At 41.5% G+C, this 15,409-nt stretch overlaps 1 protein-coding gene across 2 annotated transcripts in view; it reads left to right on the top strand.

The window, feature by feature from the left end:
- Positions 1-15,409, top strand: part of SPTLC3 (serine palmitoyltransferase long chain base subunit 3) — a 153,993-nt gene that overhangs the window by 120,385 nt on the left and 18,199 nt on the right. For both annotated transcript variants that reach the window (XM_086872596.1, XM_023923175.2), the window contains 2 exons: positions 7,056-7,161; positions 14,541-14,760. In XM_086872596.1, coding sequence (XP_086728722.1) covers positions 7,056-7,161; positions 14,541-14,760 — 326 coding nt within the window. The remainder of the gene's footprint in view (positions 1-7,055; positions 7,162-14,540; positions 14,761-15,409) is intronic.

Raw genomic sequence — 15,409 nt, 5'->3', positions numbered from 1 at the left:
TTATTTCCAAAATGAAACTGTGGAAACTTTTGTTTACTTTTGTTTACTGTTCAGAACTGGGTGGCAGCTTTTGTTGTCACAATTTTGTAGTCTTAAGTTGCATTTAGAGGGCCCTTCATTTGAAGAAGCTTCATGTGCTCATGCTTTCTCTCAGCCCAGTCTGAGTCTCTCAGTTTGTCAGTTCTATGGTTAGAAAGTTGTGTCTTAATATTTCCTTAACCATACCCATGAGTTACACATCACTAACTAAAATCACACATGCAGAGATGTATGTATGTGCCTTTTGCTTTGGAGGAAACTGGATGTGTTTTGGGGGACATAGCAGTGGAAAGGATATCCCGGCAGGACTGCCTTTGTAGGAATCATGCTTTTCACCCAAAATGGAGAGGCAGCTTGTGCCCTCCAAGTCTCTTAGGGAGTAGTGTAACACGAGCCAGTACAGCAAAAAAAAAAAAAATTAAGGGCCAAAACTGTATTAATTAAGTAATCAAAAATTCCATCTTGGCTTGGGAGGGTTCTTTTCAGTTAGGTATTTGTTTTGTTAGACGAGAGCTGTGTTGCTTATGCTCCCAGATTCATTCTTGCTAATGTGTGGGTATGTGACATATATACATACATACATATACATACATACATACATACATATATATATATATACACACACACACATACATACATACACACACATATATATATATATATACACACACACACACATATTTGAGCCATCCTCTGTGTCACACTGCTTGGTGTGAATGCAAGGTTCCTTGTGCTGTACTGGCACTGTGCGTGATGAATAGAAAATTTTGTACTTTAAGCTGCTGCTATAAGATCTTTAATAACCATTGATTTCACCATCAGGTTCTAACAAGTGCATAAATCTCTCTCCTCTTTCCTTTTCCTGCTCTGTAATGGAAAAAATTGTTGTCAAAAGAAAAATTATATAAAACTTTGTTCTATAATAAAAAGATTAAGAGAAAAGAGTGTAAAATCTACCATTTTAAACTTGCTATGAAGTACCTTCATCTTTCAAAGGCTGTAGTATAGCTGATTCTCTAAAACTGTTACCTTATTTCTGAGCATGAATTCTGTAATAGATGATTGATTTGTTATCTCTCAAAAGTAAATAATCACTATTTTATTATTAATAGAGAATTATTTCAGTCGTAAGACAAGAAAGAATCTCTACCTATTACCTTAGTTATGTACAATGTAGTTCTTATTCTTAAAAAAGTGAATGAAGTTCTATTTCAATAAGTGGGTAGCTCCCTTAGACATTACACATTCCATAAAAAATCTGAATAGTTTTTCTAGAACAGACAAAATCCTTAGATGTCTATGCTTTTCCTAGGCGAAATAAAAGGCATCCAGATGTCTTTTCTTTTTGACAAAAACATTGCATGGGTGTATGAGAAGGTTTTCAAGCCTTAAAGTGAATAATAGAACAAAAAAGTGCTGTGGACCTATAAGTCTGCTTTTATTTGGACATAGGAATGTGCCCCGCATCCTGCCTGCCAGTGAACAATCCCTTCCTAGTAAACAGACAGGAATTTACAGGCCTGGGCTGAGAGAAATGCACAGGCACACACACCTACAGGTCATCTCTGTGAGAGAAATGGAAGAGAATATTCCATCTTAGCCCCATAACTAAAACCTACTGAACAGGGCCTTCCCTTCCTCTGGGCTCTCATTACCGCTGTCTGTAGTCTTCACCCTGCTGAGGGCAGAGCAGTATTGGCACACAGGTTTTGGCCTTTAAGGGAGTTTTCTCTGTCAGGTATTTGTGTGGTTTTGTGTGTGCAAGCAGCAAAGTTCAGCTCCCTGGAGCCCCTGCTCTGAATCACAGGTCTAGGGGATTTTAATGGGGTTTTTTTTTCAATTTTATTTTAGGGTCTAAGCAGTCCTCAATGTATGCAGTAGTGTTTTAGTGGACTAAAATCATTCTGAGCTGACCATAAAGCACCTGCCTTTTGTCTCCCCTGCTGTGGACACCACTCAGGTCACCATTTCCCAAACCATTATTGTTTGGGAAGATAGGAGAGAGCTGCATTGCTGCTCTGGAGTGCAGGCAGCAGCGCAGCCCAACAGCCAGTGTGCAGTGGGAGAAGGTGGGAGGCTAAAGCATCTCCCCATCACTGGGGCAGCAGTGGCCTGGCTTTGGTTAGCTTTTTTGCCAGAAATTATGTTACCCTCACCAGCCTTGGGCTCCAGGGGGTCTCTCCCACCTTCCCCAAGTGACAGGCTTGGGGGTCCTTCAGCTAAATGGGGGTTAAACTCAGATGGTTTTACTTCCTGGCTCAGGGAGAGATTGACTTATCACTTGTAGGTTTTTGGCTTTTTTTTTTCTTTAATTTCTAAGGCAATCTTTTAAGAACACCATACATTTTAAAGCCCTTTTTCAGCACCTCTTACCTTTATCTGGTTAAGTATTAGCCAAAATCCTTGACTCTTCCCATAAAACCTGAAAAGCAAAACCAAATATTTAACCATTAATCAGTCTGTGATTTTATCAAGGGCTTTCTCTCTGGGTCTGGTGTCAGGTGTTCCTTCAGTGAGCAGATGAGGGTGGTGTTACAGACTAACAATATCCAAGTGAGCTCTGTTCTTATCACCTGTAAAAGAAGGCACCATACAAGGCTTAGGATTTGTTTATTCTTCCAAATTCTAGCACATTTTTCCCATGTAGCATCAAGCAACTCAATTGCAGTCCCATTTTCAGGTTTAGATTTGCAATTGCATGAACAGTCTGTGGGAATGTTGTGACAAGGTGCAGAAGTCAGGCCATGGGGGGGAAAATATTTCCAGTTATTTTCATTTCAAGGGAATTTCACCAAGCAGTCAGAGCAAGTCATCCTGTGAGGAAGGTAGGGAATTGCAAAGCATAACCAAGCACATTGGTTAGGTGAAAATCCAGCCTGTAACCTAGTTCTTGAATCCACATCTGTAATGGGGATCAGGGCAATACATTCCCAGTTCCTCTTTAGGCACCTTTTCAAAGTTGTGAAAGTAGTAAAGGATTTTTTTAGTCTTTCACAGATTAAGTGGTTGATGATGAGGGTGTGATACAGGTGTGAGCTGTCCAGGTTCCCACACAAAATACAGTTCCCAGCTTGGACAACAGTTGTGAATTTATGTAAATCCAACTCTGGCATTTTTCAGTCTACTCAGTCAAATTACTGCTTTGGAGTTAGAAACAAATGCCATGAGGACACCTTAAATAGAATGCACAGCTAACTGGAGGAGCTGTAGTTAATACTGAAGGAACTTCTAGGTGGCAGAAGGCCTTCACCTTTCAGTGTAAATATATTCACTAGCTAAAAAGAAGGAAAGAAAATGAAAAAAGAAAACTGGGTAAGTGCAACTAATTAAGCAAGCAAATAAAATGGGGGGGGGGGGGGGGGGGGGGAAGAAAGAGATAAATAAACAGTTAAAAATTAGAAAGAGATTTCTTTGGTTGCAAAGCCCAAAGTTTGTGGTGCCTTAGTAGAGGATTGGTCCTTAATTTTAATTTTTTCTTTCCAAGTGTGTAGGTAGCCCTTGAATTTCAGAAGGAAGAGCAGCTATTGCAGAGCAGGATGAAAAGTACATTAGCCAGTAGGGTTTTGTGCTCCTTGAAGCCTCTGGCCACTATCAGAGAGGAGATTGTTGCCCAGATAGGTGGACTGCAGCCTAATCCAGCTGGGTGTGTAATTCCCTGTGACACATGCAGACGCCACCACGGCAAGGAGACTGGTCTGTCCTGCTCCCTGCACGCTGTGTCTGCGTTTGCCCTCTCTGCTTTGAGAAAGTCACATCTGACTTGCCAAGGGTGGATAGGGAGCTTTCTTGGGCCAGTGCCCTTTACTTTCAGAGAGATTAGTATTTATTGAGGGGCAGGGAGGGGAGTCTCAGACTGTTTCCATGGCTGCAGCCATCACCGCTCCCAAGCTATTCGTGTGTAGCCACAGGGTCTGTGCCAACTTGCATGAGAGTGCAACAGCGGAGAAACTGAAAATCAGAGTTACAAGAGCAAAGCAAAAAGAAGAATGTGACAAGAGTAGTAGCAGCCTGTTTATTTTAATTAAACAGGATTCAGCTGACATCACACAGGAGGTTTCCAGCCCACGCAGAGGAATGGTGATGACATCCCCAGCATTAGAGTGTAAGGATGAGGGGTGGAGACGCTGTGTCTCCTGGAGCATGCTGTGCTCCCTCCAGGGACCTGCTGTCCCACCTGCACTGGAGGCAGCATGACACGCTGCCTGCCCAGGTCCAGACTCGCTCCAGCCCACTGGCAGTTTGTGTTCTTGGTATTACTCTTGAGGTAACCATGAGAGATCCCAAACAAGGATTATGCAAGCCCACCAACCCACTGACAGATCCACTGTCCCCTCTTAGGAAACTTTCTCCTCAATATCTGGACAATATGCTATAGGGAGAAGGTGGAAAGTGAAACATTTGGTTGCACTTTGACTGATTAATCAAGTCAAATTCTTAACACCACCTCCTGGGCTGGTGAGTGGTTGCTGGCCATTGCCGCTGAAAGCCCTGGGCTGGTGATGGTCAAACAAGGAAGGACTGTTATTTTCTCTATGACTGGTTATTCAAGATGGACTTGTGCAGCTCATCATCTTAATGTCCTAATGTCTCTCAATCTAACTATATTTAATGGGTAAATAATTTGATATCTGAAAGTCACCTGGGGTTGCACTGTTGTTTTTCCTGCCATTCAGTATATCCCATTTCCTGAAAAGCTTAAGCACAAGCACATAGAGCACTTTGTTTTCACCTTGAAGAACAGAAGCAGCCTTTTGTGAGGAATACTAAAGGTTATATTTTTTTTCTTTCTGCCTATTTCCCCTTTCCAAATGAGGCACTGAGTTAATAGCTCAGTAAAATTCATTTGCATCTGAACAAATTATCTGTTGACTATTACAAGCTTCAGAAAGGGTCACACATCCATGTTTTACACAATGAGACATCAAAAAGAAACTGAGATAGCCCTGATCCTGATAACAGACATGTTCTTAGCCTGTGTTCCAGCAGGACTATATTATGTGTGAATAGGGAAAAAAAAAGGAAACTCATCTCTTGGAGAGGTTCTCCCCAGTCTGTGGTCTCATGTTCCACAGTACTTTGGACAGAGGACCTACACACAGTCATGTATTTTTTAAAACAGAATTATATACATTTCATTTCCTCTCCTCTTTCCTTTTTTTTCCCTTTTCATGTGAATGTGCTAAAACAACTGAATCTTCAAGCCATGCTTTTAGCTCAGAGGCAGAATGACCTTTCTGAAGTCAAGAGCTAATCTGGACTGATACACAGAGAGAACACTGAATTGAAACACCCTGTGTGATTCAGAAGAGGGCTTCAAAGATCCCAAAAGGATTTAGATGACAGTGACATCAGTAGACAATAATTTGGTAGAGAAAGGGAGTGCCCAAATTTTACTGTGAGCTCTCTGTCATCCTGGGGGAGCCAGGAGGAGTTCTAAATATTATCTACTCAAAAGAGAATATGAGCAGCTGCAAATGCTCAGCTTGGTTATAACTTTCCTTTATAAAGCACCAAAGAACTTTTATTTCCTTGATTGCCATCTAGTGGCAAGAGTGCTGTGTGCATTGCACCACTCCTAGCACACATTTCCATCTCAGAGCTCACTGAGCTGTGCAGGCCATTGCACCACTGAAACAAGAGACAACTGATATTGTCCATGCCTATTTTGTGCTTTGTAGAGTACAGCAGGGACTTGCTAGGTCAGGTGCAGAGTGGCAGTTTTGTTGCTGAGAACTCTACCTTCCACCAACATCACTGAATGTTGCTAGGAAGAGGTGAGGCATCAGGATGTGGAAGGGTTCAGGTCATAACCTGGCCTTTTCTCAGGGCACAGGTTACTCAAAATGAGAAATTAATGTGCAAATGGCCCCATTCCCCTCGGGCAGAAACTAAACTGTGGGTCAATTCTACTATTTCTGAGGTGTATTTTTTCTTTCCCTCAGAACAATTAATTTTACATACATTAACTTTGTGCTATTGTGGAAGGTTGTATCAACTGTGTTGTGTTGCTGAAGCAGATGGGTTTATGTTGTGGAAAAAAAAGCCATTGATTTTCTCAGCCCACAGTTTGAGCAGATCTGTGGTGTTTCTTGGGTATTATGAGACTCTGTAGGATGTTCTTGGAAAACATTTTGAAATGCCAGTCTGGATTCCTGAAAAGTACCAGAATAATGCCTGTTGAAGAGTGTCCATTCATTTCAGATACCAGAATGCTGGTGCACTGAGAGTCACACTTGGCCTGATCTGATTTCTGTGGTATTTTTTCTTGCTTCTTCCATATTTTTCAAAATTTCAGTGATTTTCCTTCAAGATTTTTTTTAGATGACCCATAATCAGCCCTTAAGGAAGCAGCTAAGGATCATAACCTTGTTCCAGACCTCCTTATATTGCAGTCCCACCAGTGTCAAGGATTTAGGGACCAAATTAATGTATCCATGCCATGTGCTTGTATCTACCTGTCTCTCCCTCTCTCATCAGCAACCTTCCACTTGTTTTCCTCCTTGAGAAGGACAAGACTTCTCTTGCTGCCATCCTGATGTGCTTCATGCAGCCTTATCAAAACCTTCGCTGAAAAAATGCTTGTTGTTTATGAGCTTGTGGTTGGAAAGCAACCAAAACTCACTGTTAAAGCCTTGATAAATTATGAGTATCAGCAGCCCCTACACAGAACTGCTGGCAGTTAGCCTCAGTACTGAAGCAAAGTGATTCTCTTTTAGCTTTAAATACAAATGCATGCCGAGTATTTCTAGATGTTTCCCAGATCAGGTGCATAAGTGGAAGCTTTTCATAACTCTTCTTGTCACTAAATTGCATTCACACCAATGAAAGGAATTGTTGGATCTTACCTAGTAATAAAGGAAGTTTATCTTTAAGATAAAGATAATAGGATCTTTTTTTTTTTTTAATGTTGTCTTTTTCTGTGTAGGAAAAATAGCACCCAAAAGAAAATTGAAAGTTCTTGAGAAAAATCATTGTTAATGTTTTTCCTTCCTCCTTTTTCTTATTTTTAAATAAAGATATGCAGAGCCTCGAGAAATTGCTGAGAGATGCAATAATATATGGACAGCCTCGCACCCACAGAGCATGGAGAAAAATTATCATCCTCGTGGAGGGCATTTACAGGTATGTTTGTGTTGTAGAAAGATGAGTATTCTGTCATTTCTGAGGACAGAATGATGAATTGAGTGGGGAAAACTCTGACTCTAGGTATCTGAGGGAAATATTAATGAGAGTAGAAGTTACAGTAACATTCTGTGATCTCATAAATATGTTGATTTCCATTACAAAAGCCTGAACCTTGTATCCTGTAGCTCCAGTTAGGAGCTTTGTTCTGAATGTTGACTTAGCAAATCACAGTAGAGTGAGAGATGTGCTGAGAGCAAGACAGGTAAGGTGGTTTATGTTGTGGCAGATGTGATATAGTTCATGGAGCTGTAGTTGCTGGGGAGTTGTGCTGAGTGAGTAAGTTGAGCTTTGTGGAGTTGTTTGTTACACATGGGCAGATCAAAAGACAACTATGCAGAATTGATTAAGCTCTCTGCATGCCCAGTTCTTGCCCAGCTGCTGAAATCTTAAATCTCAAGCTAAACTTAGGTTAAGTGATATCAGCATCTTTTTAGTAATGAGTGCTGGATCAAATAGACTCGCACTTCAACAAGAAAACTGAAAGACTGCTTTTCAAAGAATTATATAGTGGTATTTAACATAGCCCTAGTCCCTGGAGGAATTCAAATGAGAGAAGTGCCTTTGAGAATCCATCTGATAATAGCAGCATCAATAATACAATGTAATTGTAGAGCACCTCAGTCAGGTAGCTACGGTTCACTTGTGTGATGCAGCTTACACCCGGCCAGAAAGGGAAACAGTCACTGGAGTTGAGCAGCAGAGCAGAGGCACAGCCATGCTCACCATTCTGGGCTTCATCCTGGCAGCTGCTCCAGTCTGGGGAAGGCCATTGGGAAGGCAGCCAGGGAGTTCAGGGAGGGGGAGCCACTGATGGGCGGGAGTTGGAGAAGGGAAAGGCAGGAAGGGTTGGAGAAGCAGGGGTTTGGACAGTAAGAGGGTTTGCAGGGAGCTCAGCAAGGCTACTGCGGTGAAGATGATGCAGTACAGAAGATGAGGGAGCAGTACAAGGATGGTTTGGGGAGTAACAACACCTGCTTCAGAGAGAAGGAAACCAGAACTACTCATTCACAGGACATGACAGGGTTTATAAAAAGTAGCATTAAAACTTTATATGTAGGGATTGTATCATGTGTTGCTGAAATGCAGCCAGTCCGGACGGGCAGTCACTTATGCCATTTTACTGCAAAATGCTGGCACAGCTTAGCCAATTAGCTTTTTTTTGGAAGAAATCTTTTATGATCTCATGTCATCACAACTTCATAGTTGTCAGTGCTTTCTTTTTGCCTAATGTTTTCCATCTGCAGAGAGACCAAATCAGTCCTTATCTAAACACCTGTCACTCAGAGGTGAAACAGGTCGGCAGCAGATCAGCTGATCCAAAGCAGGCTGAACGTGTCCTTTCAACCAGAATAAACAGAGCAAAACTACAAATAAACATCACTTGGGACTACTAAAAGAAAGCTCAGATTTAAGGACTTTGATCATGCAGAAATTAAGTGGACCACCAACATTTTACTGACAAATGTTCCATTTGGTCACATGGTTGGCAGAAAAGGCTCCAGCTGCTGAGCTTTGTTCACTTTTAAATCCTTTACCCTGAATATTGACCACTAGGGAATAAGAACGTAGACTGGTAACACAGAGGCATGGATCAGTCCAAGCAGTGGGACAAACCCAAACTATATTACTAAATGTAGTAATAGTTAACTATATTAACTTATAACTGTGTTTCCAGGTTTATGTTTGGTGTAGAGTTTTCTTTTCCTGTACTTTTGCAGTTCATTCTCAAACAAAATTTAATTTTCCAAAGTTCAAAGAATCTTCTGTTGGAATGCAAAGTAAAAGCATGTTAAATCTCAGAGTACCTACTAAAAAGAGCCATAAAGTTCCTTCAGCTCCATATAGGCTAAATAACGTTAAGACCACTCATGCCCTGAGTGTCTATGCTTCTGAAAGGCATAAAGTAAAAGAAAAACAAAGCTCAGCTCTCTAATAGTCTCTTGTTGGAAACTATCCCTAGCAGTAGCTAGGTTGGTTGGTTAGTTAGTTTTTTTCACAGTCTAAGCAGATCAGAAACTGTAGAGCGTGGTTTGGTTGTAAAGCAAATCTGCTGTGACTTGAGGGCAAATGCCACCACGTGCCACCGCGCTGTGTCCCTGCCAGCCCGGGACACACGCAGCCAGTCGGGCCCCGCGGCACGGCCAGGAACAGGCTCACAGCCCAGCCAGCCTCAGCCAGTTGGTAGCTAAGAACATTTCATATGAAAAAAAAAAAAAAAGAAAAATGCTGGAGAAAGATGGAGTAGAAATACTCTTACTCTTTTTGTGTGTATGTTCTTTCCTTTCTTGGCCCAGGGTTTTTGAAAGACTAAAATTTTCCAGCCCCATATTGGCTAATGATAGTTTTCTTGAAGATTTGCCAAATGCCAAATTAACATTCATCAAGAGGGTTTAAGAGGAGTTAGAGTGTAGTTAATGTATTCTTCTTACAATAGTTAATACAGTTTGTTTTTTTTTTACCTAAGTTATGCTTCAGGGATGGCAAATATAGAATTTAAATAACTTGGTCCAAGCCATTCTCCAAGTTATAATATCTTGATTTGCAAGTTTGGCTTGGCAAATTTTTACAGAAGTGCTTTTTCCAGAGATGTAAAAGAAAACACTAAGTTTTCCTTCTTTAAAAAAAATATTGTTATATGGGACACCATAATCTTAGTATGGTGAAGTTTATGGTATGGAAAGAAATTTGCCTTCTGTTTCCATTAGGAGTGTCTTAAAGTGTTTACACTGTGCATAAGCCTAGACCTAGCAGCTGGCAAAATTTGAAAAGGGTCATTGTTAGCCAACATGAGCATTTCTGGAAATCAGGCTTGTGTTTGAAACCATAAACCACAGATTTTGCTTGGTTATAACTGAAGGCAGAATTGGTCCCTCGACTTAGGAAGCACTCAAGCTACATGTCAAATAAGTAGTATTAAGTGTATGTTTGTTTGCTTTTTAATGGCGTTATTATCTTAAAAAGAAAAAGAAAATCATAAAAAAGTAAATGTAAGTCCTAGTGAAAGCTGGTTCTTAACTTGGACCAGCCTAGGAGCAAATATATTCCATTTGCGTTCCAAAATGAGGGAGACCATCTAGCCATCAATCTTGACTCCAAAAAGCATGAACAAGTTTTGGCAGTGACCAGGGCACAAGTTAGACTTGCTAAATCATATTTTTACTATTTGAATTCCAGCTAATGTTTTCCTTGGCTTCTACCATTTCCAGTTCAGGATTAATCAGTTACTGTGTTCTTACATGGTTTGTGGTGGGCTTCTGCTCTCTTCCATGCATATTTACTTAAGAGTCAGATAGGCCAAGGCCCAGGGCAGAAGTTATGGGGCATTAGAAATTGATCGAAACAGATTGGTTTTCATTTGTTTTTTTCCTTACTTTTAATTTAATTTGTGTATTTTCCCTTCCAGCTAAGAAATTAGCTCTGATCAGTTAGATATTGTCCAATGCCTTTTCATGTGCATTAGAAGTTCCTTGGGATTCAGTGCCAATAGTGTAAGAAATTTAGCAGGGTTATTTTTTATTTCCTGGGATTAAGTGACTGGACTTCCAGAAAAGAATGAGGTAACATTTAATGTTTTTGGCCAAGGACCAGCATTAAAGGTTAGCATTTCTATCATTTTAGTGTTGAAATGGAGTTGTATTTGAGGGCAGAGTTGAAAGATTTCCTTAAAATTATTGCTCTAAACTACAAAACAGAGATTGTTGTATGAATGTACAAAGTTTATGTAAGAAAACAGTACCTAAAGTAACTGCTAAAGTGGAATGTACATGTCTTGTGAGTAGAAGGCCAGGAAAGGAGGGATTTTTCCCAATTACAAACTAGCCTGGAAGGGGAACAGATAAACTCTTCAAATGTTGAAAAGATAGTGGTACTCTAGGGCATATTTAGAGATGAAGTAGATAAAAGGTGGAATATTTGTAAATTTATTTTCCTGAGAGAAAGAAAAGAAAAAAGGAAACTGGGGTACCATAGTAGAATGTAGAAACATATTTTCCCAAGAAGTTTCAAGATAAACTGGGCAAAAAACCACCAATATCATGTCAATTGTGGGCCTGTGTTCCAAGTGAAGTGACCATCACAAGCACTCACCTCCCATCTCTCAAAGCACCTGGATCCACAATTCACCAGCTGCATCAGGAAGAACATCGGTGGTTTGATGGGGATCGAATCAACTGGATTTCAAACTGGAGTTTTCTAAAAACTCACATCTGGAAGTATGTTCAAACTGAGTGTGTACTACCCAAGTTTTTGTGCCTGCCCACCACACAAGGGAGATGAGAGTCAGCTGCAATCTGGAAGCTTTCCATCCCTGCCACCAAGCTAGGAATTTGTGCTACAAGACAGGATGTCATACCACGTAACGAGAACACCTGGCCTGGGCAGAGACAGCTTTAGTTCATCTGCATCTGGGGCTTTTTATTATGCTCCATGTGCTTTAGCAGATCTGGAAACAGATTAATACATTTGTACACAAAGCTAAATGGCCCAGCCAGAGTGAAACAGAACCAGTACAGTTCACTTCTGGCTCTTTGGTTTAAGCCCACTTGACACCAACATTTACTGAAGGATTCAGTAAACTTTCCATTTGGACTACCCAAAGGGTTATATGAAGTGAGCTTTATCTTGAAGCAATTCTTCAAGACCGTCTCCCAGGGTCCAAAGAGAGACCAAAACCAAAGCAGGCAGCAGAACAGTTCTCATCTCTGCCATCAGGAGGGCTGAGACCTGTTGGAATGGCAGCACAGAATGTGTGCACAACTTCAGAAGCACTTTAGCTGTTCCATGGATGCTTCAAGGCCACATTAGGACTCTATCAACTATTGCATTTGTGTCAGCCAGCATCTTTCAAGAGCAGTAGATAAAAACTGAAACTGAATACAAGTGCCTTGTTTTGCTAAGCAACTTAGAGCTCCAAGAGAAATCTCCTACTCATGTGAGAAAGAAAAGTTTACATTAAATCTTCTAAATGGTTAAATCTTGCATCAGCCACGTACCAGCTCCATGTATTCAGGGATTCAGCACAGCTTTCCTTCCATTACACAAATTCGCAGCATTTTTAATTTACCATTTTTTACTCTTTTTGAAGTAAAACGCTGTCTCTCCTGCCTGAATCTCCATGAACCACTAAGCCTAGTGATGACCATATAAATGTGGAAAAACCATCATTGCCCTTTTCTGCCTGGCTGGTGTGCCCAAGCATTGCTGGGAGGTGGAGGGTGGGATTTGCAGTTTGCAGAGGTGCTCCCTGGCCCTCCCTGCAGACCAGCCAGACACAGCTGAAAGCTGCCAAGCCCAGCACGTACGATGGTGCACGTCCAAGCACACCCAGTGGCCCAGTGTCATTTTAGCTGACTAATGCTTTGACTCTGGGCTATGTGAGGACTGTGGGCTCTGCCCTTGTATTCACTAGGAAAATAGCTGTGGTGGTTTAAGTTGCTTCTCCCCTAGCTGCCAAGTGTCATTTGGGAAAAGTGAGAAAGCCCAGTCCTCAGGAGCTTGCAGTACAAGCCCACCCTTCTTTGCTGCAAGGGACCATGGTGCCAACACACAGTCCCACAGCTGCCTCTTTTAAGGCTGGGCAAGACAGAAGAACAAGATTTGCCAGCAGTTACCAAGAGCCAAAAATATGCCTCCAGGCACACACAGCCAGGCTCTCTGAACCTCCCAGTGTGAACAGCACAGGCAGCCCTTGTCCATGGCTACTCCCCCATGCTGTTACACTAATGGAGTTTTGCCTTTGGGCAGGTCTCCTTCAAAACTGGAGACCAGTTTCCAAGCTTACTCAGGAGACCAAAGGATGAAGAAAGACTAAAATTGTCAGAAATTTCCCTAGTGCTAAAAGCACATCATGCTCCTTTTGTGGTGCCAAACTTCTAGCTGCACAGTACAAGTGGCAACAAAACAGCCTGTGAAAGCCATTGGTCCAGGATCCAAAAATTCCCAAGACACTTTTGATTGCACTTCTCTTTTGTACTTGCTATTTGGGACCAAAGTCCGTGTTTCTGGTCATCTGAAACTCGTTGCATTTGCAGGTGGTTGCACCTTAGCTGTGGGCCTTAGCCACAGAGCCCTGGTTTGCCTGGTTTTGTTAATGTATCAAACACGAAGTGTTTGATAGGAAGCTTTTAACTTCTAAAGACCTGCTTACTAAATCTAGTGGAAGAGAACACGATTAACTCATTATGGAATGAATACCGAGTGCATCTGAGCATATCCAAGCATAGCTGCAGTCATCTCACAAAGGTTTTCAAGACACAAGTCTTCACAGCAATACTCTGCATATGTCATCTTTATGGGATCACAGAGCATTTCTTATTTATCTCCTTGTGCTTTCATTTTGCTGGACACCTCCTCTGTGCCTTCTCATTTACTGACATGACTGCCAGCAGTACAAAAGATTTATCATCTCTTCTCATTTCTATAAATCTCAGTACACCGTTAATCACAGAATCGTGGAAGGGTTTGGGTTGGAAGTGGCCTGAAAGCTCATCTTGTTCCAACCCCCCTGCCATGGACAGGGACACCTTCCACTAAACCAGGCTGTTCAGATTCCCATCCAACCTGGCCTACAACACTGCCAGGTATGGGGCATCCACAGCTTCTCTGGGCAACCTGTGCCGCTTCCAAATATCTAGTTTTTCTGTGTGGCTGTAATAAAGTTAAAAGCAAAGGAATGGAAACTTTTTTCCTTTTGATTACTAGGTAGCAGGCTACATTTCCTAAAAAGTACATATCGAAGCAAAATTTGGCAAGGCTGGATTTCAGCTGCCTGTTTTAATCCCTGATTCTGTGAAGACTGGGAATGCTTAGAGTTTATGGCACCAGCTGTGGGTTTTATATGGCCCATCTCCAGTGTATGTTGGACCCAACTCCTCTGCACCAGATGAATTTGCTCTAGAGCTGTTATGCCCAAATATTGCCACAGTAGCTGACAATGAAGTAAGCAAGGACCAGACTGAATTATAGCAGTTCTTTATAATATTTGTTTTGTAGAGATGAAATGTAATGTGCTGCTCAGGGTAAGTATCTGCACCTTGCTTTACACCTTTCCTTCTCTCCTCTGACAGGTTGACAATTTACAAACATTCAAAAGACTTTTTGACTGGTTTTGAATGTCTGAATTCTAAGACTGTTTAACTGTTTTCTGCTCACCTTCAAGTGAGTTTTTGGTGTGTGTTGCGAGGTTTTTTTGGCTTGCAAGTAAAAACTGTGATTCCAGAGGAACTTTGGTGGATTGTGACAGTTAATGACTATATTTCCTGCCAGTATGGGGAAGAGTGCAGGGTTTGTTGTTCACCCCTGCTTCTCTCCCTGTGCAGCATGGAAGGGTCCATCGTGCGCCTGCCAGAGATAGTCTCCTTGAAGAACAAATACAAAGCCTACCTCTACTTGGATGAAGCTCACAGCATCGGTGCAGTGGGAGCAACGGGCCGAGGAGTTGTGGAATACTTCGGAATGAGCCCCGATGATGTTGACGTATTAATGGGAACGTTCACAAAGAGCTTCGGCGCAGCTGGAGGATACATAGCTGGCAAAAAGGTAAAAGGAAATCATAAACAATTTCACATCAAGGGTGTGGGAACTGCTCCTGTATGATACATTTCAGTATCTTTTTGAACAGCCTGCTTAACATGAGCACTGTTCTAAAGTCAGCATCATTTTTGCCTGGATCCCAAATGCACATCAAACAGTCAGACTTTCTTATTTTTGTCTCATGTTCATATTATGTAATTTGCTTGAGTTGGGTTATTCTGTGCCACCCTGATGATTGTTGTTTGTCTTGGAAATGTTTGGACATGTTGTGGTTGGCTAATATACTTCCCTACATTAATTTGCATGCGGATTGCTCATTACTTTGTTTCTTACTTTGTTTCACATTTGTAAGCAGTGTGTGTAGCAATATTGAGAGATTAAAACCACAGTTTCATCCACTGATAATAAAATTCCTAAAGAGTTGTGGATTGACATAGTTGCATTTTTTAGGAAAATGGAGAAAGAGGTTACTGGGGCCTTTTGCAATAGTAAATTCTGTGTCCTCAGTTGCTCCGTGTACATTAACAAAACAATCTCTTGCCAACAACAGATGTCAACTAGAAGTAGAGCTGAGCTTGCTTTAACAGGGGGTGTAGAAGAGAAAGCATAATCAGCACCATTGTGAAATGTCATTGGTTTTGTTGCTTGACAGAGA

This window comes from Cyanistes caeruleus, chromosome 2 (genome assembly GCF_971803275.1).
Source record: "Cyanistes caeruleus chromosome 2, bCyaCae1.hap1.1, whole genome shotgun sequence".
NCBI lineage: Eukaryota > Metazoa > Chordata > Aves > Passeriformes > Paridae > Cyanistes > Cyanistes caeruleus.
The sequence above is the reverse complement of the archived record's forward strand: the minus strand, read 5'-3'. Positions and strand labels throughout refer to the sequence as shown.